At 31.0% G+C, this 26891-nt stretch overlaps 1 protein-coding gene across 1 annotated transcript in view; it reads right to left on the reverse strand.

Annotated features, from left to right (window-relative positions):
• Positions 1–23548, reverse strand: part of LOC142330458 (5'-3' exonuclease PLD3-like) — a 65229-nt gene extending 41681 nt beyond the window's left edge. The window contains exon 1 of the mRNA XM_075375700.1: positions 23389–23548. Coding sequence (XP_075231815.1) covers positions 23389–23548 — 160 coding nt within the window. The remainder of the gene's footprint in view (positions 1–23388) is intronic.
• Positions 23549–26891: the final 3343 nt, after the last annotated feature.

Below are 26891 nucleotides of genomic sequence, written 5' to 3' on the forward strand. Positions count from 1 at the left end.
CAACATATTTCATAAATATAATGTATGATTGCCTGAGCCACAGAGGAATCAGGAAATAAAATGGGATTTACTTTGTGGTACAAATAAAACATAAGTTAATTTTAGCATCAGTAACCAATAAGGTGTTCATTATTCTATAAAGTAGGTAAAAGCTTTGTGTCAATTAGCTTACATATATATAATGCTGCAATAAACTACTTTTTTCCACAAAAGAGAAATCTGAAAACAGCTTCAAGCTTCCCTGTAGAAAATCTTCTTTTATTCTCAGAATTATATGGAGTGTGGAAGTGTTCAAATAAGATAAAATATCGATTTACAATATTCTAACGTTTGTGGGTCTTAATTCATAAGTGTTAAAAATGGTTTAATAAAGCATTACACACATATAATTTAATGTCTTGTTCGGGTAAATTAAATATATCAATTATGTTACATCAGATTCAATTTTTCATGTTTATTTAAACAGTATTTAAAGTGTTTATTATGATTAAATTATAATATGGAAATGTTATGATTAAGATTAGATCAATTGTCTAAGTCATTGCAAACAAATTTATTTAATATAAAAAATATAAGGATAATGTGGGTGTGTATGTGTGTGGATGTGCATGCATGCATGCGTGCGCGTATGTGACTTTATAAACACTTACTGCTTTAATTATATGAAACTACTTTCTTTAAATAATATTTAGATCTTTGTACAGATTAATCTGAAGAGCAATTTATTTCACTTCTGAAGGCAATATTCTCTTTCAGGCCAATGATCTAAATAAAATAATATTACAAAAATTTTTAAAAACTTACTTTATACTTTTTAGTTATACTTTAATCAAATTATTATCATATATTGCATAAGTTTAATTTGGATTTCAATAGATAACATTATTCATTGGAATTTCTATTATATTTATAAAGTATCAAACAGATTTTCAATCAAACATTTACTATACAAATTAACAAAATTGTGAAGTTTTTGATTATTGAAATACAATTGTAAATTAACAAAACTTTTTTTTTTTAAATGCTTATATACATTTTACAAATTTACCTCCGTATGGGGGGGATATTTGCAAAAGTAATGGTGGAACATTGTATTGTCACCCGACCTTAGTAACTGTGCAGAATTTCATCAATTGGCAATGTCAGGAAGTATGTTAAATTAAGGATGCAAGATATGAGTACTAACTTGAAATAAACATTATGAGTTAAAGAAAAGCAATTAATTATAGATGTAAAATTAAAAGTCATGGCAATGATAAAAATCATGATACATTTAACATTGGTTATATAAATACCTTTGTCAGTCAACTATTCTGAAGAATTCAATGCAATAACAAATTGGCATGGAATAATAATTACTGACTCCAATTTAAGATAACATAAAATATAAAACAAATTCTAAAGTACATCAAGTGATATAAAATGTATAGCACTAATATACATCAACCAACCATCATACAATGTTACCAACATTTTATGAAATAACATATCTATGTTGCCTTTGAAACAACAAATAAAATGTAAAAGATCAGACAGATCACTTGCTAACAAACACATCTATCCAACAGTATACAAATCAAACTGCTCTGTATTTATATTGGACATACTGGACACATATTAACCCACAGTTAAAAGAAATAAAAACCTACATTAAACAAAACATGTAAATTTTATATTTAGCACATAAAAACCAAGATCACAGAACAGTTGAGCAATATAAAATTTACAAATATAAAAGTTGATAAAAACAAAATATGTTTTTCAAATATATATATATATATATATATATATATATATATATATATAAATTATTTTTAACCTTAGGTCCACAGTTAGGTATTGCTTCAGAGGATGAGATGAATGATTTGTAGCGTGTGTGAAAGTGCCATGTCTAACCAGGATTCGAACCCAGGACCTCCAGATGAAAGGCTAAGACACTCCCACTTGCACCACGGAGGCCAGTAAACATATATTTAAGAGTATTTAAACTAACATTTTTAAGATGGATGCATTTAAATTTATGTTACAAGACTACATTAGAGAATTAATAATATCAAAAGGCCTTTCAAAGAAAACTTTCCATTATTTTAAAAATGAGTTGTTGGATATAAAAAAATAGTTGTTTAAAATGCCACCATGATTGTCATGATTTTCAAAAAAAGACAGAATAGTCCAATTTTAAAATGGTCTATTTATCACTTTTTATTATGCTAATATCAAAAAATTCATGTAAAAAACTTTAGTTCAACTATTAACTGGTTTGATGGTTGATTTTGCCACTTAGTAAACTTTTACTTCAACTTACACTTAAACTTTAGCAGATAAGGTTTTGGTTAATTAAGTTTTCTGTCAATCAACTGTTCAGCCCTTCCTAATTGTGCATACTGTATATAAATTAAAAGTAACTAGTAATAAACAGTTTATAACATTACTTGTATATTGCATTTTTTCTCCTGTATTATATATATTATCACTGATACTCAGATCACTTGGTATAATTACTGTAGTTCAGAAATTAACATTATAATGGGTAAAATAGATCAATTAAATAAATACAGTACATAATAATTAAAGCTAGATATACTTTTTTTGAATATAATACGAACAGTTAATTCTTTGCAATATTTAACCTAAATACCCAAGTGTGTGTGTGCGCGCGCATATGTGTATTAATGGTTATAATACTAAAAATAGAAGTGCTTAAAATTTAATATCAGTATATCAATCTTATCATATAATAATCAGAACATGATTCATTTAATACTTTATTAAATAACACTTCATTAAGATAATAGCACAAAATTATAAATTAATTCATAAGTTCTGGTTTCTTTCTATGTCTTAATAACATTTTTTAATCTTTATGTTGCATTATATTAAGTGAATGCACTTTGAAAAAGTGTCCCTCTTTCATTTTTGTTATAAAATGTTTTCATATATTTTTCTTTTTTTAAACATAAAAAAATACTCTTAAAATGAAAAGCAAAATCAACTGTAAAAAACTAGATTACAATGTAAAAATAATACTTTACTGTTTAAATTTTGACTTGTTAGAATTGATGTTAAAATAAGGATAAGTAAGTTGTTGGTAATTGTTTTTAACTTGGCGTCAACTTCCAAAAGCAAAAAATGAAAAGAAAAATACTACTTTCATTTCTCCATGTGGTCTGTTTTTTAATTGGTTTTAACATTTTGTAGTTTTATTTAATTTACGAATAACCCTTGACAAAATACTAACTATATGATAAACAATCATTATAAGAAACACAAAGAAGAGAACCTTGTAGCTTCTAATTCTAAGAACCTTGCATACTACTCAAAGGTAGTTGTATAGAAAATTAATTCAGAGAAACTACATAAAGAAACTACTATTGAACATGAGCTAATGCTTTTGGAATATGGGAATAAGTATTATTTTTTTAACTTTAAGTTTTTGACCTTTTTTTTTAATTTTTTGCATGAAAATATTTTGAATATCAAAATTATATTAGGCTATATAAATGTGAATATGGTAATTAAATATTTCTTTCATCATATCTTCTATTGATTAGTCGTCTCCCCATGAGGTTAAAAACAGCTTATTCAGAAAATAAAAGGCTACAACAAAATTATGTTGTATTTTCTTTGTATTTATATCTTAAGCAAGAAATTTTTACAAATAACAGAATTCTATTGAAAATATTTTTGTTTTTAAGACTACTTTAAAAATATAATTTGGGAAAATTTTGAGGCAAATTTAAAAAAAAAATGGTAAGATAAGCATGTGTGCATGTACTTGTATTTAATATAAAGTGGGATTATGTTAGTAAAATTTTGAGAAGATTGATCCCAAGAACCTCCACCACCGCATGACCATATTGACCCCAAAATTTTACCAACAAGTTGCCCCATATAATGAGTCTGTTCAAAATTTATCAAAATTGGTTAATCCAGTTAAAAGTAATTAAGCTTGAAACACACAAATGATATTATATACTGAACAAATGTTATTAGCAAGAGAGTGTAGGTACTGAGTTAATTGTATGGTAACAACAGTAGCAATAAAGCTGTCTAGCAAGATATCATGCAAGTTCAACATGATGCAGAGAATTTGTGCTGGGTACATCACTCAGAACTGGACTATGGTGATTTTTACTTCTTTTTATATATTATTTATATAATTAAACAAGTATCTGATGAAGTTTAATTTTTTGAATTAAAATAATTTCAAAGAACTAATGCATATTTTTGAACTGCCGAAGATCAGAGATGAAATGGCAATTTTTGTATGTGTGCAGAACGTATATGTGTAGATAAAAGTGTGCGAAGACATTTGTCTTTAAATAATAATAAATATTTATAAATCATAGAACAAAAATTTCAATTAGCTCAACAAATTCCAAAGAAAAAATACTGATGTTGATAAATATATTAAAGATTTTCTGCAATGTATTTTTTAAAATAATCTAACTGATTAAATTGACTGTACAAGAATAAAAAAAAAATATATATATACATATACCTTTTCAACATAAAAAGAAACAGTGGAATAAGATCATATAATTAATGAAATTTTAAAAAAGAAATAAAAAATCCAATAAATAATATCCAGTGGTAAAAGCCTATTTCTTCCACATTAGATTCCAATCAGTATGATAAACCAAGAAAAAAGAATTAATTTACAATTATTATACTAAAAAAAAAAATTTAAATAATTTATCATAATATTCATCAATTAATCACTGTTATCAGTGTTCTTATCAACAGGTGATCATATATGCAGTATACAAATACATATACATTGTTCACAAATGTAAATGTACTCCACTTAAAATTAGATTAATCAAGATAACAGATAAAATAATTTTGTATTACAAAATCATTAACATATAGGTTAGATAATATGATAAAAGAAAAAAAATTATAAAAGTATATGAACCTTAGGTCAATCATTACACTTATCAATAGTTAAATCATTTTGCCACTAAAATAGTATTTTATACTTTTTCCATTACAAAAATATATAAAGAGGTCAATAATGATAAATCAATGAAGAATATAAATGACGTTTTGTATAATGGTTAGAATCAGCTGGTCTTGTTTTAGACTCTTGGAAGGAATATAGTATTTTTTACACCTATCATTTTATCCATTTCATCGTAATTATTAAAATACACGTAAACTTACTAAAAATATTAATATTTTCACTTTCTTAATAATAAATAAATATTTTATTAAAATCCTAACATAATTATACATCATATTTGTATTATGTAGATAGCAACAAAAATGGTGGGTGTTTTATTCTACGGATGATAAAAAGTATAAAATTATGCTCTTAATTAATGTCCTAAAAATTTCAGTACAACCTCATTTCACCAGGGGAGCTGAAATCCAAGTGAAATCTTTCACAAGCCATAACTTACAAATGAAAAATGCTTTTGGAATATGTTCATATGAACTTTTTCCATTATTTTACAAGTAGAATAGGTTATGAATATCCTGGGAGAACTTTGTGATACACTCTGTATACATATATATCTATATTTTAAATTACAAACTAATTCCCAAGCTCTTATGCTCAAACTTTTTATTAGGTTTTTTGAGGATGGACAACCAGACAGGTCATTATCACATCGAAAACACAAGCAATGAATGATGCACAGCTTCAAACTGGGAAAATTTTAATGAAATTTTGAGAAAAAGTATAAAAGAGATAAATAGACTTTTAAAGTATGCACAAAATTAATACAATTTTTAAATAAATAAGCAATATATAGCAAATATTAATACTAAACCTGTGTTTAGTGTAAATGCATGCTTACATAAAGTAACTGATATAGGAAATGAAAAGGCACTAAGTAACAAGAGGTGTAAAAACCCATTTCTTAGAAAAATAAATTATATATATGAATTGTGATTGATAAAGAAGGGAGTATAAATGACTCCCTCTTTTTCTCAAAAATCTTCTTTACCTTCTCTTCCTCAAGCTTCTCTAAATTCCACCGATTTATCTGGCACCTTCTCTTCAGGTTTTTAAACCCCAATCTAATTTCATTAACACTAAATTATGGTCGCTATCAATGTCTGCTCCAGGGTAAGTTTGGCAGTTGATGAGTTGATTTCTACATCTTTGCTTAACTATGATATAATTTATTTGATACCTTGCAGTATCACCTTGCCTTTTCCATGTGTATATTCTTCTATTATGATTTTTAAACTGGGTGTTGGCAATTACTAAATTATACTTCGTGCAAAACTCTATCCCCTCTTTCATTCTTTTTACCCAGCCCGTATTCACCCACTATATATCCTTCCTTGCCTTTTACAATGCTTGCATTCCAATTTCCAACTGTTATCAAATTTTCATCTCCTTTTATGTGTTTAATTGCTTCATCAATTTCTTCGTATACACACTCTATCTCATCATCATCATCATGTAGGCATATAGATGTTAACAATCGTTGTCGGTTTAGATTTCGATTTTATCCTTATTACAATGATTCTATCATTATGCATTTTGAAATACTCTACTCTCTTCTCTATCTTCTTGTAAAAAACCTACTCCTGCCTACTCATTATTTGAAGCTGAGTTAATTATTCTAAAATCACCTGACCAAAAGTCGTTTTCCTCTTCCCACTGAATCTCGCTAATTCCTACTACATCTACATTTATCCTACCCATTTCCCTCTTTAAATTTTCTAACCTACCAACCTTTTTTAAACTTCCAACATTCCACACTCCGACTCGTAGAATGTTATTTTTTAATTCTTTGGTGACCCCTTCCTTAATAGTTCCCACCTGGAGATCCAAACTGAGGACTAGTTTACCTCCGGAATATTTTACCAAGGAAGGCGCCTCCATCATTTTTATATGAAAATGCAGAGCTACATTTTCTTGGAAAAAAAGCAGCTGTAGTTTTCCATTGCTTTCAGCTGCATAGTAGTCAGAGGACTGAGTGATGTTGATATGGCCATTTAAGTCGTCCTGACCTATGCCCTTAACAACTACTGAAAGAGCTGCTGCCCTCTTTCAGGAATCGTTCCTTAGTCTGGCTCTCAACAGATATCTCTCCGATATGGTTGCACCTTCGGTCCAGCTATTCTGTATCACTGAGCACTCAAGCCCCCTCACCAATGGCAAGATCTCATGATTCATAGAGGGAGTGAGCAGCCATAGCCCTGCAAAATTCAGGTCACATTAGTCCTACGTGTAAAATGTTCACACAGGGAATAACTATACAATGAATAATATTATCATACAGGAAAACCTGTAGTACCATTAATAAATTAAATGCTGTATATGCATCAAAGCCTTAAGAAAGGTTTAAAAAGACAAAGTAAAACAACACTGAACAAATTGAGTGCACGTGTGTGCAAATACAATGAACACATACAAGCACTACACACAAGTGAAACAAATTTTGCAAATCAATTCATACACAGGTCACACTAACAGATGAATTAACTAGAAACAATGTACAAGTAGATTTTACACAAAGTGTGACAAACCTTACAGACACGTGAACAATATAAAACTTGCTAACCCACAAAAAATTTGATAAGAACAATAAATTAAATGAGTAAACATGCTTAGATCTATGGTGTATTACGTTATTCAAATACATACTTAAGTTGCTTCTAAACCTTTTTAAGATGAATATCATTAACAACAATGATGCTGGTATTTCTACTAAGTGGTATTGATTAACTCCAAAAGATCTTTGGAAGAAAAAGTTTGGTAATTTTGAATGGCACATTTAATTTTGATAATTTTTGTGTTATCATGTTTTTGATCATTCTATATAATCAAATAAAACAAAAAACTAATGCATTGTTCTCTGTGGAAAACAATCCATTACAAACAATGTCTCCATTTGTACAATAACATAAAATTAATAAAAAAAATATAAAAAAATTACATAACTGATCCAGTAATTTGGGATTATAGTTTATAAATAATAAACTAGTATATAATAATAATATGGTTTATTAATAATAATTAATATAGTAATTGTTATATTCATTACTTATATATTTTTTAACAACTGTTAAATTTATATTTATTTTTATAATACATAATTGTTTCAGTGTTAATATTATTATTTTAAAATTAATAATTCAACTGTTTTTATTAATAGCTTATCATTATACACACAATAATGAAATTCTTTATAAACTTGATAAAATTAATAAGTGTCTATGTTGTTTTTTTCTGAATAATTAAACATGAGATAGAATATTTTAGTCATGAGCTACTGATATTCAGGTATATATATTCAAGTAAATACAATTATGTGTGTAGATGATATCAATCATCTGCACAAGTAAAAGTTAACATCATTTACACATAAACTGTTTAAACACATTTATGTTCAACTCATTTTTTACATGGACTGTTGTAAAAAAAGGCGGCAATGAATTTTTCTGGCTATGTCAGTCAAGTAATGCAACACATTTTTAAAAAAACTTCCTGGCTTTTTTAATGATTTTTTATTAATTTATTTTTTTAATGATTAAAATATTCACTTAAATTTATTTTAAATACATAAAAATCAAAATTTAAAATAAATCTTTTAATTGTTTTTTAAATTTCAGATCTCCCCATCAGGGGAGAGATTAAGTTATTAGTGACTATTTTTAACAAAAGATGTTTAGAGCATGAAACATTTGAAATTGCAGAAAAAAAATTCATTTTGGGGCTCCCATACTCAAGATGAAGTATTTGTGTAAACTTATTTTTAAGAAAATAATCATGTGGTGATAAATGAAAAAAAAAACTGACATAATTTTAAATAAACAAAGTAGTAATTTTCTAGGAAGGGAGTGAACATTTTTTTTTCAAGAAATACTAAAGAGTAAAGGCTATCAAAAAATAAGATTATTACAATTTAAATGCAATCTATAACTTGGGAGATATATTTAAATAAAATTAAAAAAAAAATTACACTGGGGTGGGAAGGGCAAAAGCTTATTATAGTGGTTGGAAGGCCATATGTAAAAATCTGCCAATCTATTAGATTAAAATTAATTTAATTTAATTCCCACTATATCTAATTAAAAAATTATAAAAAATACCAGTTTTTGTTTATTTTAATTTGACAAGAGGTCATTTTAAAGACAAGCGGACAGGGTGAAATTGATGCTGACAAGGCATCACGAGGAATTGTGAAACTATTACCGGAATATTCCTGCCGCTGTCAAAGCGACCATGACAACCTTATTAACGTCGATTTTGTATGCAGGGCATTTTCCAGATTTGCCCAAACCACGAAAAAGTTTATTTTTTATATTACAGACCGATCCTTTGGCGGTGCTTGGGGCCGGAAGTTTGGCCTGAGAAGTTTAGGCTCAGAGAGGGTCACTCTAAACGACCCTTCAACTAATTCGACTGGTGGACAGTCTTGTTGAATGTTTGAACAGGAAAGCTGTGATCGCGGCCGTTTTCCTGGATGTGGCTAAAGCCTTTGATAAATTTTGGCATGACGGCCTACTATATAAAATTGCTCACACGACGGACTTCGGCCGTCATATCAAGGACTAAGGTCTTACCTACTTGGGAGACAGTTCGTAGAACGCGTGGGATTATCTACCAGGGCTGTAACCACCGTGGTTCTGGGTTACGCGATCGAAAGACTACAACGGTAGCTGGATTTAGCGGAGCCGTGGCTTGATAGGTGGAATCAGGGTCAACGGGGAAAAGTCCGTGGTCGTGCTACGTGCTACTCACGAACAAGTTACGCGTTCCGGACAGACAACTGTAAATATCAGTGAAAAATTCACTTTGGGACAAACGTTAAGTATCTGGGAGTGATCCTGGATAAACGGTTTACCTTTGGGAAGCATGTGAAGTATGACCTAGAGGGCAAAGGCCGCCAGGGCTTCCCTACACCCAGTGCTTAACCGAGCCAGCCTCATTGCGCTAGTGATTAAAGTATATTGACTCTACGTCTTGATAATTTAAACATACGCCTATACGGCATGGGGGGCTTCTGTTTGCTCCCGTTCCAGAAAAAACTGGATGTTGTCCAAAGCGTGGCGTGGCATTGCGGACGAACGATACTTAGAGCCTTATTTATAGCGAACAGTTCAGCGCAGCGGTGAACACACTCGTAATACCGGGTAGGCCAAACATATAAGTTCTTTCGTTGACAACCAACGGTATCGTCTTGTTTCGACCCATCAGTGTACCACGTCTGGGTTCGTCTTGGTGAGAATATACTGAAACATTTGCCGGAAAACAGTAGGTAGTGTTGATTGTTTATCGTATGCTGTAAGGTCAAATGTAAAATTTACAAGGTTTATTCTCCATGGAGGATATGAGCACAGACATGAAGGAAAAAATGAGGGAGTGTCAAGATTTATATGCTGCAGCAGACGTCGGGTACGGACACCCACAGGCGCAGTACAGCGTGGACGGTCTTCATACCTCCTTAAATTAAGATTCCTAAGAACTGGGTCAAAAGCCGGGTGATTTGGCTGTCCTTTGAGACGGGCAAAATAAGATAACAAAAGCTGGTCTCGTCTATCCCAAAGTGATAGTTCGCTACATTCTACAAGTGAGCTTGCGATAGGGCTTTATCTAAACGCACCTGTGGCAAGCCGAAGAAAAGCATGATGTACACCGTCCAACATTTTAAGCACGGTTTGACGAGCTGAAGAGTAGGCAACACAACCATAATCTAAACGGGAACGAACAAGGGAATAATAAAAACGTAACATACATGACCGATCGGCTCCCCAATTGGTGTTACTAAGGACCCGCAACATATCCAAAAGTTTGGAACATCTTGTCCTCAATTCCTTTATATGTCTGACCCAAGTAAGACGACTATCAAAAAGCAAACCTAGAAACTTTACGTAAGGAGAGATAGCAATAAGCTCTCTGTTCAGAAAAACCCGCGGAATAGAAGGATTCCGTAGCCGAGAAAAGACTACACATTTCGTTTTGTCGGAAGAAAATGTGAAACCAGTAGTTCTGGACCAAGCCTCTAGGCGAAATATAGTGTTATGAAGCAGTCGCTCTGCACTGAACGTTGAACGGCTCGCAATATAAATAACAAAATCGTCAACGAATATAGAACATGAGACAGGAGCCTGTACACAATTGGTAATGCTGTTTATGGCCACAGAAAACAAGGTGGCACTTAATACACTACCTTGAGGTACTCCATTTTCCGAGACGACACTGTCCGAAAGTGAATCGTCCAAACGAACACGAAATGTTCGGTAATTTAAGAATCCCAGGATAAAAGCAAGCATATTTCCCTTGATTCCTCATCTCTTGAGGGTGTTAAGAATACCACGTCGCCAAGCAGTGTTGTACGCCTTTTTTATATCGAAGAAGATAGCAACGAGGTGTTGACGGTTCAGAAAGGCGTTTTGTATGGCTATTTCCATTGACACTAAATGGTCAATAGAAGCTCGTCCTTCTCGGAAATAACATTGTTCCGAAGAAAGAAAGCCATGTTTCCCCAAGTACCATGTAAGCCTGCGGTTTACCATTCTCTCCATTATTTTACACAACACGCTTGTTAAAGAAATAGGGCGGTAGCTTGAGGGATCGGATTTGTCTTTACCAGGCTTTAGTACTGGTATAATAAATGCCTCTGACCAGCTGGGCGGAAAGACTTGTTCGGAGAATAAACCATTGTAAATATTCAAAAGACGTTGTAGTGCTGAGTTAGGAAGATGTAAAAGCATGCAATGGCGAAAATTGTCTGGTCCAGGGGAAGTGTCACGTGAGTTCTTAAGTGCGTGCAACAATTCTTTAAATAAGAATGGAGTATTCAAATCACCAATGTTTAACGCCAATATTTCTATCTGTGCTTTGTACCTCAGAAAGTTGTTACTATATGATGAAGTGAGAGACACCAAGCGGAAAGATTTTGCTAAAGTATTTGCTACAGCCGAAGATGATGAAAGGAGTTCTTCATAGGTGAGACTGAGAATAGATTGCCTTGGCGATCTGAAAATTGCATGCACACAGTAGACGTGGGAGTAGCACGTGAGTTGGTGTTCACATATTTCGTACATGAATTTCTCTTAGCGTTCAAGAAGACCCGACGGCATACCGCTCTAGCTCTGCGGTACAAATTTAGATGTTCAGTTGTAGGTCTGTTATTGAATTTGCGTAGTGCTCGCCATCGATTCTTAATAGCACATTTGCAATCACCATTCTACCATGGAACGAAAGGATGTTTAGGATTACCCGATGTTTGTGGGATATATCTGTTGGCAGTTTCAAGTATCATGGACGTAAAAGATCAACATTGCTCAAGGATGTTCGCACCGTCCTCATACTGCGATTGGAAGGCTTTAAGATATCCATCCCAATCTGCCCTTTCAACAATCCACCTCCGTGGCCTTCTCTTAATCTCATGGTCCACACCGAAACCAATAATAATTAGTTTGTGGTCACTGCCGTGAAAATCATCACAAACAGACAAATCAAAATGAGGGAGTAAATTCGGCGAGATCGATGTTAGTACCAGATGATAAAGACAAGAATGTGTGAGATCCATTATTCAGCAAACAAAGGTCTTGTCTCACACTGTGTACTATATTTCCTCGAGTGGAGCAGAAGGTCGAGCCCCAGGAAACATGGTGGGCATTGAAGTCTCCTACTATTAACGACGGAGATGGTATTTGTGTGAGAAGGTTTGAGATATCTAGAGCACTGAACTCAGTGTTCGGCGAGAGATACAGATTGTAAATATGTAACTTGAAGGGGACAGAGATCTTCACTGCAACAGCAGGAACGAGAGTGGTCAGGTGAATCCTTGTAGCCGATACTTCATCCTTCATGAAAATATCCTCTCCACCAGTCTCTCTACCGTCTACTACACAGTCGTATCTCTCACAGAAGTATCCTCTGAGTGCTATTGGGTCATGTCGTAGAAGTTGAGTTTCCTGGAAACACATGATAATCGGATCATGTACATGCGCCAGTACTCCAATATCTTCAATGCGCTACTGTACACCTCTAACATTCCACTGAATAATGTTCATAAAAAAAATAATAATAATAAATATACTTAGAAAACCATATAAAACTTAGTTGTATGTGATTCTGTTCTTCTTTTTCGTGTTCTTTAACTTAGATAACTCCAACGCCTTTGGGTCGGGAGATTCGTCAACCATATCCTCCAATATATGGGATGATGGTGGAGGAGATTTACGAAAATGGGATGTCGCTATTGACATCCCAGAGGGGGTGATTATGTGGGTTCCCTTTGTAGGGATCCTGTTAGTTGGCTTACTGCCAGCTGTGGTAGCCTCCGCCCGTACCGGTAGTACTTTGGGAGCAGGAACTTTTGTATGGACCACACTGTTGGATTCAGTTATTGCGACGCAGGACTTTTTACTCATCTCTGTCAGCCTAGAAATAGTGGTTGTAAGCTTAGTAACTTGATCAGAAAGCATCTGAACGAGTTTCTTAAGTTCAGCGCAGGATCCGCACTGCGGATTATTTACAGTTGAAGGAGTTTGTTTTGACGCAGTGGTGGCGAAAGACACATCTGGTTGTATGAGGTTCCGTGAGTTAACTATTTTTCTGTATTCCCTACGTGCAGCCGGGAAAGATAGTTTCTGCTCAGTACAGATCTTGAGAATTGCCTTTTCCTCGTTAAAGGTTGGGCAATCTCGGGAGCGGGCCGTATGTGAACCACTGCAGTTCGCACATTTTTCACTTTCCTCGCAGTTAGTGTCATTGTGACCTTCGGTAGCACATCGAGCACAGATCTCCGTCCTCGAACAAGATGTTGTAGTGTGACCGTACTTTTGGCACCTGAAACACCGCCGTGGGTTGGGTATAAATGGGCGTACCCGAACGGAGAGGTAACCCACTTTAATCTTCTCTGGGGAAATAGGAAGACTGAACGTCAATATAAGAGACGGTGTCGGTTTTTATATTCCTTTCTGCCCTTTCACCTCTACAACACCTTGAGTACGAAGTTCATCAGCAATTTCCCTTAAATTCATTTCCAGAAGGTCACGACAAAAAATTACTCCTCGGCTGGTATTTAGGGTCTTGTGGCATGTCGTACTTACGATTATGCCGCCCATAATGAGCGGCCGTGTCCAATCACCGTCATCCCAGGGATATCTGCCGAGAGAACCCTACACCACAGGGTGTAAGGAAAAAGTCTCAAGCCATGTTAGATGAGGTACCGTGAAAAGGCGGGACGAGGCTTGAATAATGATAAACCAGGCCAGAAGCCTCTATATCGGATGATCTAACAGGGAACCCCCAGAATATACTGTGGCCTTTAAATTGGTCATTACAAGAGATGTTTGTGCGCATTGTTAGTGATGCGCGTGAGGTTGTCATCGTTTGTATGTATATTTACATACAAACTGTTTGGTTTTCTACAGTCGGAATTCGACTTGAAATTTGGAAAATTGAGCCGTTTTAAAATTGTTAGGCTCCAGCCAATCGTGCCCCTGGAAATGGCCACTAAAAAGTGATACATAAAATAAAATGTATGTATATATAATATATATATACATTTTATTTTATAATTTTTTTTTTCATATTAGCGCCGGCACGCTTTAAAGCCAAAATGCTGCGGAAGTTCGGCTTATTCGAGTTCAAAGCACCATTTTCGATTATTAGAAAGAAAAGAAACATGACAAGGCGTTCTTTCACTCTGGAGGTTTTTTCGTATGTTGTATTATACAACATACAAATCTCGCCTGTAATGTAGGGACAGGCTTTCTTTTTTTTGTCTGTTTCAGGTAATGCTATTCAACGACGGCGGCCTTGCGGTCCCGCCAAGCCCACTTGGACAACATACGTGTGTGTGTCTGGATGACTTAAAATTAAATTTTTTTTTTCTTGAAAGGATTTTTTGAGCTTCTTACTTCTGAAACACAAAGACGATGTAATCGCCGCTCCCTCAACATTTGCAAATGCGAAATGTAAGAAGACCGCCGAAGGTCAGCGAAGATTGTAGAACAAAAAGCCCAGCAGCCGCCCGACGAAAGAGAGAAGAGGCCTGCACTTTCCATGTGTTGCCCTCTACCCTGAACAGAGTTACCATGGACCAAAACAAGATGAACGACCTCCAGCTCTAGCTCATGGGACTGTCTGTGACTAAACATCAATCCGTCAACTTGCCCAGCACAGACATATATGCAGGGCAGTCGGCCGACCAACAATCATGTCCCGCTGGCTTCCGTAGCCTAGAACAATTCACGCATACGGATGGGCTGCAATTCCTCTTATCTGGGCAATCTGTAACACAATGCCCCCCCTTCGCACAGAATGTACAGAGCTCCTTACCAGTACGTTTCCTGGTCACATGGCCAAGTTCAGAGCATCTAAAAGATCGAGTAATCTTTATAAAATCTAACCTTGCAGGATTCATAACTTATCCTGCAGGATTAAAAACTCTGCCCTTCTCTAGAAACACATCTCACAAACATTTATCACACTACAATATAATGTAAATAGCTACTTTCCTTCTTGCCCGCACGAAGAGCTATTCTAAACTTGCTCTTGAACTCATCTACAGAATAACCAGTATTCTGAACTCGTAAGGCATTCACAAAACCCTTATCGCCGAGGTAATGCGTCACATCATACACAATCATGCGAGGTCGGAGAGAGCTCGTGGCAACAGTCTTGAGTGGGAAGTGCCGCAGATTACGCAAAATCTTCCTCCCTGTATCGCTATCTGCAGCAACTATCCGAACACTCTGCGAATTTTCCTTCACGCTCACTATTCGCAGCCTTCCCCAACTGTATCCAACTTCTCAATCACATCTCGTTTAAAAGCTGATTATCAGAAGGCTTATCGATTAGTAAGATTTTTGGCTTTGACGACACACGTTTCGCAACCTCCTCGTTAGTATACTCTCAGCCTTCTCTTTCTCGCCGAAACCTAGGAAAATTTTTTTTAATGGCAAGATATTGCCATTTTTGTAGTAGGTATATCATTAATGCAATGCTGTGTAACAATACAATCAAGAAGAATAGAATAACTATAAAAAGGTGATTTTTGAAAGGATGTACTGAAGCACTCCTTGATAACATGAGTCATGCAACAACTTGGGTTGTTCAAAAAGATAACAACGGTTGGCTTTCTTCATAACCATCTTGCACTGATGTTTTGCAAGGCACTATACCTTCTTTAATGTTACAGTTGTTCTTGATTAATGCGCATCTCTAATAGATGAGGAATCAGTAACCTAATTTTCAGAGAGGAAGTAATGATCTATGTAAAAAGCAACTTTAACAGCTGATTATTCTTTTTTTTATAACTTTGAATTTCATAAGAATGAAATCACATTTAAAGGACAAAAACTATTCTATTGAATAAATGATTAATTTATTTTGTCTTGGAACTTAGGTAGCAGCAACATTTATAATAGGGCTATTAAATTTAGTTTTAATTAGCATGAAGAATTTGATAACATTTCTAAAAATTATTAACTTTCAAATTGCATGGAAATTATCTTCCAAAAGATCATTTCAGAACCAATTATGCAACTAATTTGTCAGTTGAAGTACTGGCAACATAATTAGATATAAAAAGATCTTTTGGAAGAGAGTTTTCAAGTAATTTAACAGAATTGTTAATAATTTTTAACATTATATTTAGGTCAATCAAACTTAAATGACAGGACATGGGTTTTAAGATTTTTTGACTATATTGTTCTTTAATTTCTAGTTTCTTGATCTGACAAAAAAAAAAAAACGGAAAAATCTAACACTGTTTAAAACTCTTTAAGTATTCTATATGAAATAGTTTATTAAATGATCTTGTGGAGGAGTGGGAGCATCTTGGCCTTTCATCTAGAGATCCGGGTTTGAATCCTGGTCAGGAACGGCAATTTTCATACATTACAAAATTTAAATTTCATATTCCCATGGCATATGCTTCGAGCTTAAGTGATGAATTAATCAGAAACAAAATACCTTTGACTGTTTAAATTTTATTATAAATTAATACTAAGAAAAAACACAATTGTTTTTAATTAATATTTCAAGGTGAATCTGAAATTTTTAAACATGTTTCACGGGATCCATTACGTTTACAAGGAACAAGGATGTAAACATCTTTGCTTAAGATCTGGTTATAGTGTTTTATACATTTATAAACTAAATAAATTTTTAAATTGAGAGGAATTAAAAAAAAAATTAAATTTATGGAATGATAAATCAAGTGATCTAGATAGAATACATAGTTTTATTTAGCCAGAACCCATAGGCAGTGCACACCGTCAAGTTCATAGAATGGCAGTATCTTAAGTGAGATAATTTGGATTCACTAAACTAGGTTAATTAATAAAATTAAAGTTCTTTCAAGATGAAAAATGATTTAAATTCATAAAAAAAGTAATGTTCTACATTGAAAACACCTAAAAATTTCACAAATTACAGTTAAATTAATGGTAATGCTTTGGAACTAGTCAAACATTATTAGATAAAACCAAGTATTGATTTATCCAGAACTTACAACATCATGATAGAGTATAATCTGTCATAAATTACATTATCTAATTAAATTAGGTAATTATAAGATAAAGCCTATGAAAATCTTCATTATCAGAAAATCTGTTTTTTATTTTACATCCTCCAATGTTTTAGCTGTAGCTAAAACAAAATTCACAGTAATAAGTAATATGTACAGTAACATACAAATTAACCTGAACACAGATGTTACTTAATAAACAGTAACTTCATTTGGAAAAAAAAAATCATACCTGTACAATTTGTGAATATCTAGTAATTAATATGTCCTCTTTATTCTTAATCACTTCGGGTACATGGTTTGGCATTGATTTAACAAGTGTACTACACATTTTTTTTATCTCTTCATCTTGAAACCGTATAGTGATTATTCCTTAAATGAGATCAGTTTTTATGATACAATTCACTTTTTGACTTCTGTCCAAATACTTTCAATTGGGTTTAGTCTGGCCACAGGAGCACTTTAATGTTTTGTTCTTCAAAAAATTTTCCCACTTTTTTGGCAGTATGGCATGGCACCAAATCTTGTTGGAACACTCCGTTGTCTTGTGAGAATTTGTTTTGAAGTTGTGTCGCAACTCTTTCCTTCAGAATTTTGAGGTATCCATCGGTTATCAACATACCATCTGCTGTAAGTAATGTGAAACATTACTTACAAAGGCCTTCAAATGTGAAACCAAACATTTTTTTGGGGATGTTTAACTGAATGTTGGAACTGGTGTTGTATTTTCATCTGATACTTTTCTAATGTACGGAACCCTTTATCCCTGATCACAAAAATGTGACTCATCGGAAAACATAACATTTTTCCAGTGTTTTTTGGTCCAGTTAGCATGTGCTTTGGCCCACAAGGGGCTTTTTGGTACATTTCTAGTATTTAAAGCTGCTTTTTAGCTGGCCGATGAGGTTTCTGTCCAGTTGAAAGAAGTTGACGACTAACAGTTGTCATTTGTAAATCTGTTCCACTGGCGGCTAATTTTCAATTTAAGTCTATAACAGATAATTCTGGGTAAAGTTTACTTTTTCTCACTAATAAGAAATCCTGTGTTGGAGTAGTTTTTTAAGGCTACTTTGCCTTTCCTTTGTAGTGAAAAAGAATCAGTTTCTTTAAATAATTGTTTTAAAATAGCATTCATTGTCTCTAGTCCAACCCCACATTCAGAAGGTACTTGTGTAATACTGCTATGTTCAGAAAGAGAAACAATTTTTGAATTCTCTCTTGGAGTTATGTATATAATTAAATAACGAAGCATAATCATAAAGTAGGGGCCGTTCGGACATTAAATAAATTAACTCGTGAGGAAAAGGTTTTTACTTACAGTTTTAGTTTACTACTTCACTTACTTTATGGTTTTAGTTTACTTCATTTTTCAACAAAGTCACCATAGAGTTCTAAGCACTTTTCATAACACTGCACCAGTTTCTTTAACCTCTCTGCATAGAAGTTCGCCACCTGGGAATTGAACCAGTTGACAATGGCAGTCTTGAGTTCCTCGTCGCTTTCAAACCATTGTCCACCAACCCACTTTTTCAAATGCAAAAAGAAGTAGTTGCTAGGTGCAAGGTCAGGACTGTATGGAGGGTGGTCAAAAAGTTCCCAATGAAAATCTTGAATCTTCTTCTTGGTTAATATACCAATCTTAATATATTACAATATTAATATATTAATATTTAAATATAAGCCGATGGCTCTTACTTTATGTATATGCCTTGTATTGAAGAAACAAAGAAAAAAAAATGAAAATATTGTTTTATAATTAAAAAAAAAATAAACTGTTACAAAGTACTATTTATAACATGAAAATTGCTAAATAACAAAAGAACAAAAACCTCACATTACACAGACAACTTAAAGAATGATGAGGTCAATAAATGCAGCCACAACATAGAAGTAAACAAAGTATGGTTTGTTGAGGCAACTCTATTACAGTTATGGTGTATATTTAATAAATTGGTTCATTTTAAAAAAGGTTGGGTTGGAAACTTCTACCTGTTGGAATTGTTTTACTAATTGAAACTTTGACCACTGAAGATTTTCAATGTTTTCACATCCTTTTAATTTCTTTAAAAACGAGTTTATAAAATAAATAAAGTAGGAGATAATTAAATAATAAATTTGGTAAAATTTAAATTTTAAACTTTTTAATTTTTTTCAATTATATATATATATATATATATATATATTTAAATATATATCACACAAAAGTGGTATAAAAATCATAATTATTATTCTGTAATAATAATGCAGCAGTTCAATACAATAACAAGATAAGAGACATAAGAAAAGCATTTAAAGATAGAAAAAGTGAAACATTAAAAGGTATATAAATACACAGTGTTGAATATATTTGATAAAAAATTTTCAAAATATATTATTATAAGAGTAAAATTAGCTACTTTATATATATATATGTATATATTTATTTATTTCATAACAAAATTAGGTTCAATCAGATTAACCTAACCCATCTACATATTATAAAGCCAAAGAAAGCATTTTATGTAAAAATCACACACACAATAAATAAATAAATAAATATATATATATACATATAAGTACATCCACTCTATCTACAGTAATAAAATACTCTATACAATAATAAATTCAATTTAATTAACAATCTAATTTTTTGGTTAATTTAATACTAAAATAACAAAAGATTTACAGAGCAAAATCATTTGGCTAGAAAAAATTAAAATATGTTAAACCGGAGAAGAAAAACAGTAATGAGATATTAAAAAATAATTCATCAAGGTTGGTTATGTTGAGACACATAACACTGCTCAATAGTATATTTGTACATACTGTTAATGTACCATAGTGCAGCTTAACAGAAGCATGTTAAATTATTGACAATATAGTAGTTGCAAAATATTCCTGAGTTAGTTTACCAGTTGTTAAGTAAAACACAATGGTGAAGATAGTATTATGGTACCAATATGAGTAAAATAAATATCCAGTTTAGTTCAGCCTTAATCTGATAACTTTTATCAGCAACTTTTTACTTCCCAAATGTAATTTTATAAATACTGCTAACTATTTTAAACTATTATTAAGGCCCAAACTAGATCCTATCAAAACAAAAAATGAATTTTTGTAAGTAATGATTCTGTTAAAAGAATGTTATGTTTTTTGGTGATCATTTTAATTCTAATTACTGAATTATCTGGATATCACTCTTAGGATTTGAAATTCCTTAGATAGATGAAAAGGCACTGAAACTAAAATATTTTCCTGATAATAGGTGTAATAAGGCATAAAAACTAACTTACTTTAAAACATCTTAATGGGAATATTAGACTGTTTTATTCAGATGGAATAAACCAGCTTATCTATAAATAAAATTCAATAATAACAGAAATTAAAGGTAAATTGGTAATGAAATCCTGCTATAATGATTCTCTCATTATTATGATGAATTAGACTACTACATACCATCATGATTATATTAATATTTATGGTTTTTTGTATGGGTGAACAACCAAGATTTCTCCAAAAAAAACACTGATCTATAATAAATCTATATAAGTCTATATAAATCTATAAGTAATTTTTCTGAATATTTGAAAAATAAATAATAAAATTGATATAAAAATGTACAAGTATGGCATACACTAAAGAAATCAAGAATAAGAGGGTTATAGAGAGATCACACAAAAAGATGAAACCACCGAACTAGGATGAATGTAAAAATCCATTTCTAAGACAAGTAACAAAGCAAACATAAAAATTAAAATTAAGAAAATTCTATTAAGTTTTTTATAATTTAGAAAAGTTCTACTAAATCTATACTATGTATGAAGATGGAAATATGAAAAAAATATTTTCATATAATATATGCGATATGCAAAAATAATGAATATACTAAAATGTAATAATAATTACATTTACTTAGGATTTTGAATTATTGGATTTATTCAGAAATTTGTATCTGTTTATGTCATCGTTAATGTTATTAAGCATACAAAACATCTAACATTGAAAAAAGTAACAATTACAGGTTATAATTTTAAGTTATTTCAGAAAGTTCCATCAGATTTTTTAACTTAAAAAATATTTTTATAAGTTCACTAAAAAAAAATCTTTAATTAATATTCAATCTGTTCAACTGAGAAATCCAATTGTCTTATAGCTTGGCTTAATTATTAATATGATTAATATCACGTTTGATTAATACGATTATTTAGTTAAGTTTTTTAATATCTAATGCAGCTTTGTAAATCTAGGTTCGCAGATCTTAATATATAGCTATATCCTTTGTTTGTATATGTATTATACTAACACTTGGATTGTAAGACCAGGGTCAGTAGAGTTATATTGAATCAAACAACAATAAAATCTACGAGGATTAAAATATAATAGAGTCTATCTAGGCATGAATTATCTGTATGAGACGGCAAAATGATATTAATACACAATTATTGATAACATATTTGTGAAATACACTGTAATAAGTAACTACCAACTTTGATTTTCCTGTTTCTAAAAAAAAACTGTTTCAAGTCTGACGAATCTCTTAACAAAGGAAGATACTCTAGTAACAAACATCAGTCATTCAACAAATATGTAATTACATACCAAACAATTAAAATTTGTTCTTCATTAAACATTTTACTCACTGTAAAAATGAAAATTACAATTCAAAAAGAAAAAAATTAAATGCTACATAACATATTATTTTAAACTATTAACTTTTCATTTTGCATAATATTTTACAAAAATTTATCCTTACTTTTTTTTATTAAACATTAAAATATCTTCTTAAGTAAAAATTGAATTTTTTAATAGTAATTTTCCATTCATAAGTACTATTAGATCTACAAAAGAAAATTTAAACAAATGTTTTATAAGTCATTTATGAACAAAACATTCACATCATTTACTTTAAAATAGAAAAACACCTTATCATAACAAAAATTTTCTCTACTAATTCAAAGAATATAGAGAGGTGTTATTGAAGGTACTTAAACAAATTCTGTGAATCTAAATACAAATAACAGTAATATAATATTATATTACAAAAAAAATCATTTTCTTCAAAGTATTTCTTAATAAGAATTCAGCCATCAATGATTTAAATAATTCAATTTCATACTACAAATAAAATTTACTTTGTAATGCTGTAATGAAATTCATCATTTTCAGGTGAGAATTGTTATACGACAATAATAAAAAAAGAAAATAAAGATTACATTACCAACAGTTTGGTCACATGATAAACACAATACTATTTATTACTGAGATGAAATAAATATCATGTCATGCTGACCAGCACAGACAAACATATTTTGGAGAATTATATATACTTGCTTTGTTTATTAAAAAAAATAATTTACCTTATGACCTTTCTTTTTATATTATTATTATACAGCTGTTTCAATCTTTTACAAGATGTCTTTGTCGCTCTCTTGGGCTCCACTCAAGGACCGCCTTTGTCCACCTTCCATCACATCTTCTCGCAATGTGCCCTGCCCATTGCCATTTCAGAGCTTTCACTGTTTCCATTATGTCATGCAATCTTGTTATGGCTCTTATGTCTTCCGCTCTTTTCCGGTCCCTCCTTGTATAGCCTAGTATTGACCTTTCCATGCCTCTTTGTGCTGTCCGAAGCTTTCCTTTCATGAATTCATTTAAAGTCTAGGTCTCGCATCTGTAGGTGAGTACTGGAAGAACACACTAATCAAACATAGTCTTTTTCAAGACCACAGGGATGTTAGATTTGAACACTGTTGAATGCACTCCAAATGATTTCCACCCGTCCTGATTCTCAGGAAAATTTCAGGTCTGATGTCATCTCTGGTGTTTATTAGCTGCCCCAGTTAGATGTATTCTTCCACATTCTCTAGGATGTTGTCGTCAACTACTATCTCTCCTGCAGCAGCCCATCTGTTGTACATTACTTTTGTTTTGGTCAAATTCATTTTCAGACCCACTTCTCCACATTTTTCTGCAAGATCCTCAATAAACGATTGCAGTTCATCAACATTCTTAGCCAAAAGTACAATATCATCTGCAAACCGCAAGTTTTTCAGTCTCCGTCCATTTACCTTGATACCTCTTTCAGACCATTCAATTTTGGACATAGCCATCTCAAGGACCGCTGTGAATAATTTAGGAGATATGGGGCCTCCTTGTTTAACTCCAACTTCGATAGAAAATTTTTTGTTGATTTGCCAATGCTGACAAATGCTGTTGAAGTTTCATAGATATTGTGTGGCATTTTTATGTATCTTTGGTCTATTCCTTGTTTAATTAGAGCTTCCATGACTGCAAGATGACTCACAGAATCAAACGCCTTTACAACATCGATAAAGGCTAAACATTTTTATTTTTATATATACTCACTAACAATAACAAAGCACAAAAAAATTAATATTCGAACACACATAGCATTAGGAAAATACTTAGGAAAATATATCATATTTTTATAGATAAAATGGAAAACATTTATTGAATGATTACATAACACTGAAATCCTGTAATATAATAAGAGAATTTACAAAATATGTTGACTTAGTAAATTCTCTAACATACTTTTTTATGGTTAAATTATACCAAACAATTAAATAAATATAATTTATACTGAACAATTCACAAATCTCATTCATTTTATAATGTATAAACATAAAAAAATGGCAGCAAATTAATTAGATTCATTGACATTTGACTTTAACATTTTTTATCACTATATAATACTACAGTAGAGCAATCAAATACTGAAAAATCATATACAACCCCACCAAAAAAAAAAAAATTGATATTATTATGGAAGTAACATATACCCAACTTTTATCCTATTAATTTAGACCAAATTTTATGTTTACATCAGATATCTAAATCATTTACACTATTATCTTAGTGAAGGCTATCTTGAAAGTAAAAATTGTTTGATTATAAGAGTTTTTAAATATTACATTTAAACATTATTTGTTTATAATTTTTTTAAACTACAACTAACTACATTACTTAACCTACATATTAACATAATCATCGGCAACTCTGCGCCATTTATAACCTCAGGATTATGATTTTTACCATAGTAATGGTAACCCATTATCACAATTTCATTTAAGATAAAAGGGAATAAAATCATTTAGAAGATATTTCTGTGAAAAGTAAGATCATATTCACTTTGTACCAAATTTAACAAATTGAGCTCAACAATAAAACTTAATTATAACATGAATATTACAAAAATAAATCAACAAAAGAAATTGTCATCATAATTGACTAGAAAGTTTATCCAGCTAAAAATAAACTTACTTTTAGGAGTGTGCTAAGTACTCCAGGGGCATTGGATAATATGAAACAAATGACTGCCAAGCAGATACACAGCCTCTATATCCTTACATTTGTTTTCATCTATATTATCAACATTAAGATTTTGTGATTAAGCATATTTCATGTACAGTGATATAAGAATGGTCTTAAAAGCAAATATTAGCTTTTAAGATGTAAAAACACGTAAAGAATAAATTAGTTAATGATTTTAAATGGTGAGACAAATGGTATATGACATGGAATGAAGGAAGAACTGCATGTTGATGGAAACTTAATCACCACTGAACTGCACAATCACCCTCCCATCTAAGAAAAATAGCATCTACCATTCTGAAATGGAAAATTTTATTTACCTAATACTTTTTCAACTAACAGTACGGAAACTTAATGAAACTGAAAAATCAGATAATACATTTGACCAAATTGCATCATAAAAACACAAACCGATTAAATATTAAAAGATCAAGTTAAAACAGCAATGCTTTGCTTGATCAACTGACTCTTATTTTCTATAATTTCATCGATGTACAACCATTGTATCGTGGTTGGTAGAAATTAACCCATTCATTAGTATACAGATTTTACATAAATTTAAACAGATTAGAAAATGTGTAGATCAGAAAACAAGAATTCTACTAAAATATTAAAATTTAATTCATTAATATAAACTCAAACATCAATACATGGATCAGGAAAGAGATTAACAAAAGTATGAACATATGGATAAACAACATTAAGTTTTAAGCAATTTTTATTTAATTTTTTATTTAAGTATGAAAGGACTGAAAATAAGAAATATACTATATAAGCCTCCATTACAGAAACAACTGTTAACCTTTCTGATAGAAAAATTGTTTATTCAGTAAATGAATTTATTGGTGAGACCGGCTGATAAGGACTCTGTTGCACTCAAATTTATTAATAATTATATAATTTTAAATTTAGTAATATTATTTTGAGTTTAAAGTAGTATTTGTTATGCGCATATAATTTATTATATATATCAACAAATAATATACAAGGCTGGGAAGGTAGTAATTGTTTTTGTATATAAAATTTGTTTTATATGTCTAATATAAATTAATTATATTTTCAGTGTTTTTAATTTTCACCATATCATGTATTATTATGCAAGTAATATTGTACATAAAGATTTTGCTTTCAATTTAATCATTTTACCTTTAGCAAATAAATTTAAATTAGATGTTATATTTAAAACATATATTATACTCATTAATACTTTTAACTTTTTTAAATGCATTTTCATTTTTGCAAACTAGTATTTATTACGTTTAACTGATAATAAAATTAATAAAATCCCTACCAACTCATTCATAAAAACTTATTGGAAACTGTTCACCAATTTAATTTAACACTCTTTATTATGAAACTAATAACCAATAATTCAACATAAACCGTTAAACTAATAGCACTTAAAATTATATTTATTATTTATCTCCTCATAGTTTATTAAATACTATTCTTCCAATACTAAACTTGGAATTACTGCTTAGGATCAATAAGACTGTACTTTATCATATAATATGACTGTACTTTATCATGTTGCACACAAAAAAAAAAAATAAATAAAAAGAAAATTAAAATAAAACAATAATTATTTCATACATAAAATCTTATAAGTACAGTATTTATCTTATTAGGAATGTTTATCATTAAAAGCAATAAAAATAACAATTTATCTTATTAAAAAATTGGAAAAATTCATGGTACTTAAGGTTAAACTTTAAAGTATAATTGACATTAGTAACAAGATCAACAGTAATCAAATATTGTTAACTTTTATAATAAATATTAATTATTATATATATATAATAATAATAATAATGACTTTTTTAAAAGATGAAAATGTCATTTATATTTATAAAAAAAAATATTTGTGATCTAGCTACATATAAAGAAAAATAAATTTCATATTCTAATTATAAAATCAGGAACTAAGAAAAAAATGAAAGACCATGAAATAAATATATCAAATAAATTTATATATATGTAGCAATATATGGAATATGGACAAATACAATAACAAAAAAATTGTTCTTTCTAATATATATATATATATATATATATATATATATATATATATATATATATAATTAAAAAAATTAATTATAAAGTTTAAGTAAATGAGTA

The sequence above is a fragment of the Lycorma delicatula genome, chromosome 9 (assembly GCF_047948215.1).
Source record: "Lycorma delicatula isolate Av1 chromosome 9, ASM4794821v1, whole genome shotgun sequence".
In the NCBI taxonomy this organism is placed as follows: domain Eukaryota; kingdom Metazoa; phylum Arthropoda; class Insecta; order Hemiptera; family Fulgoridae; genus Lycorma; species Lycorma delicatula.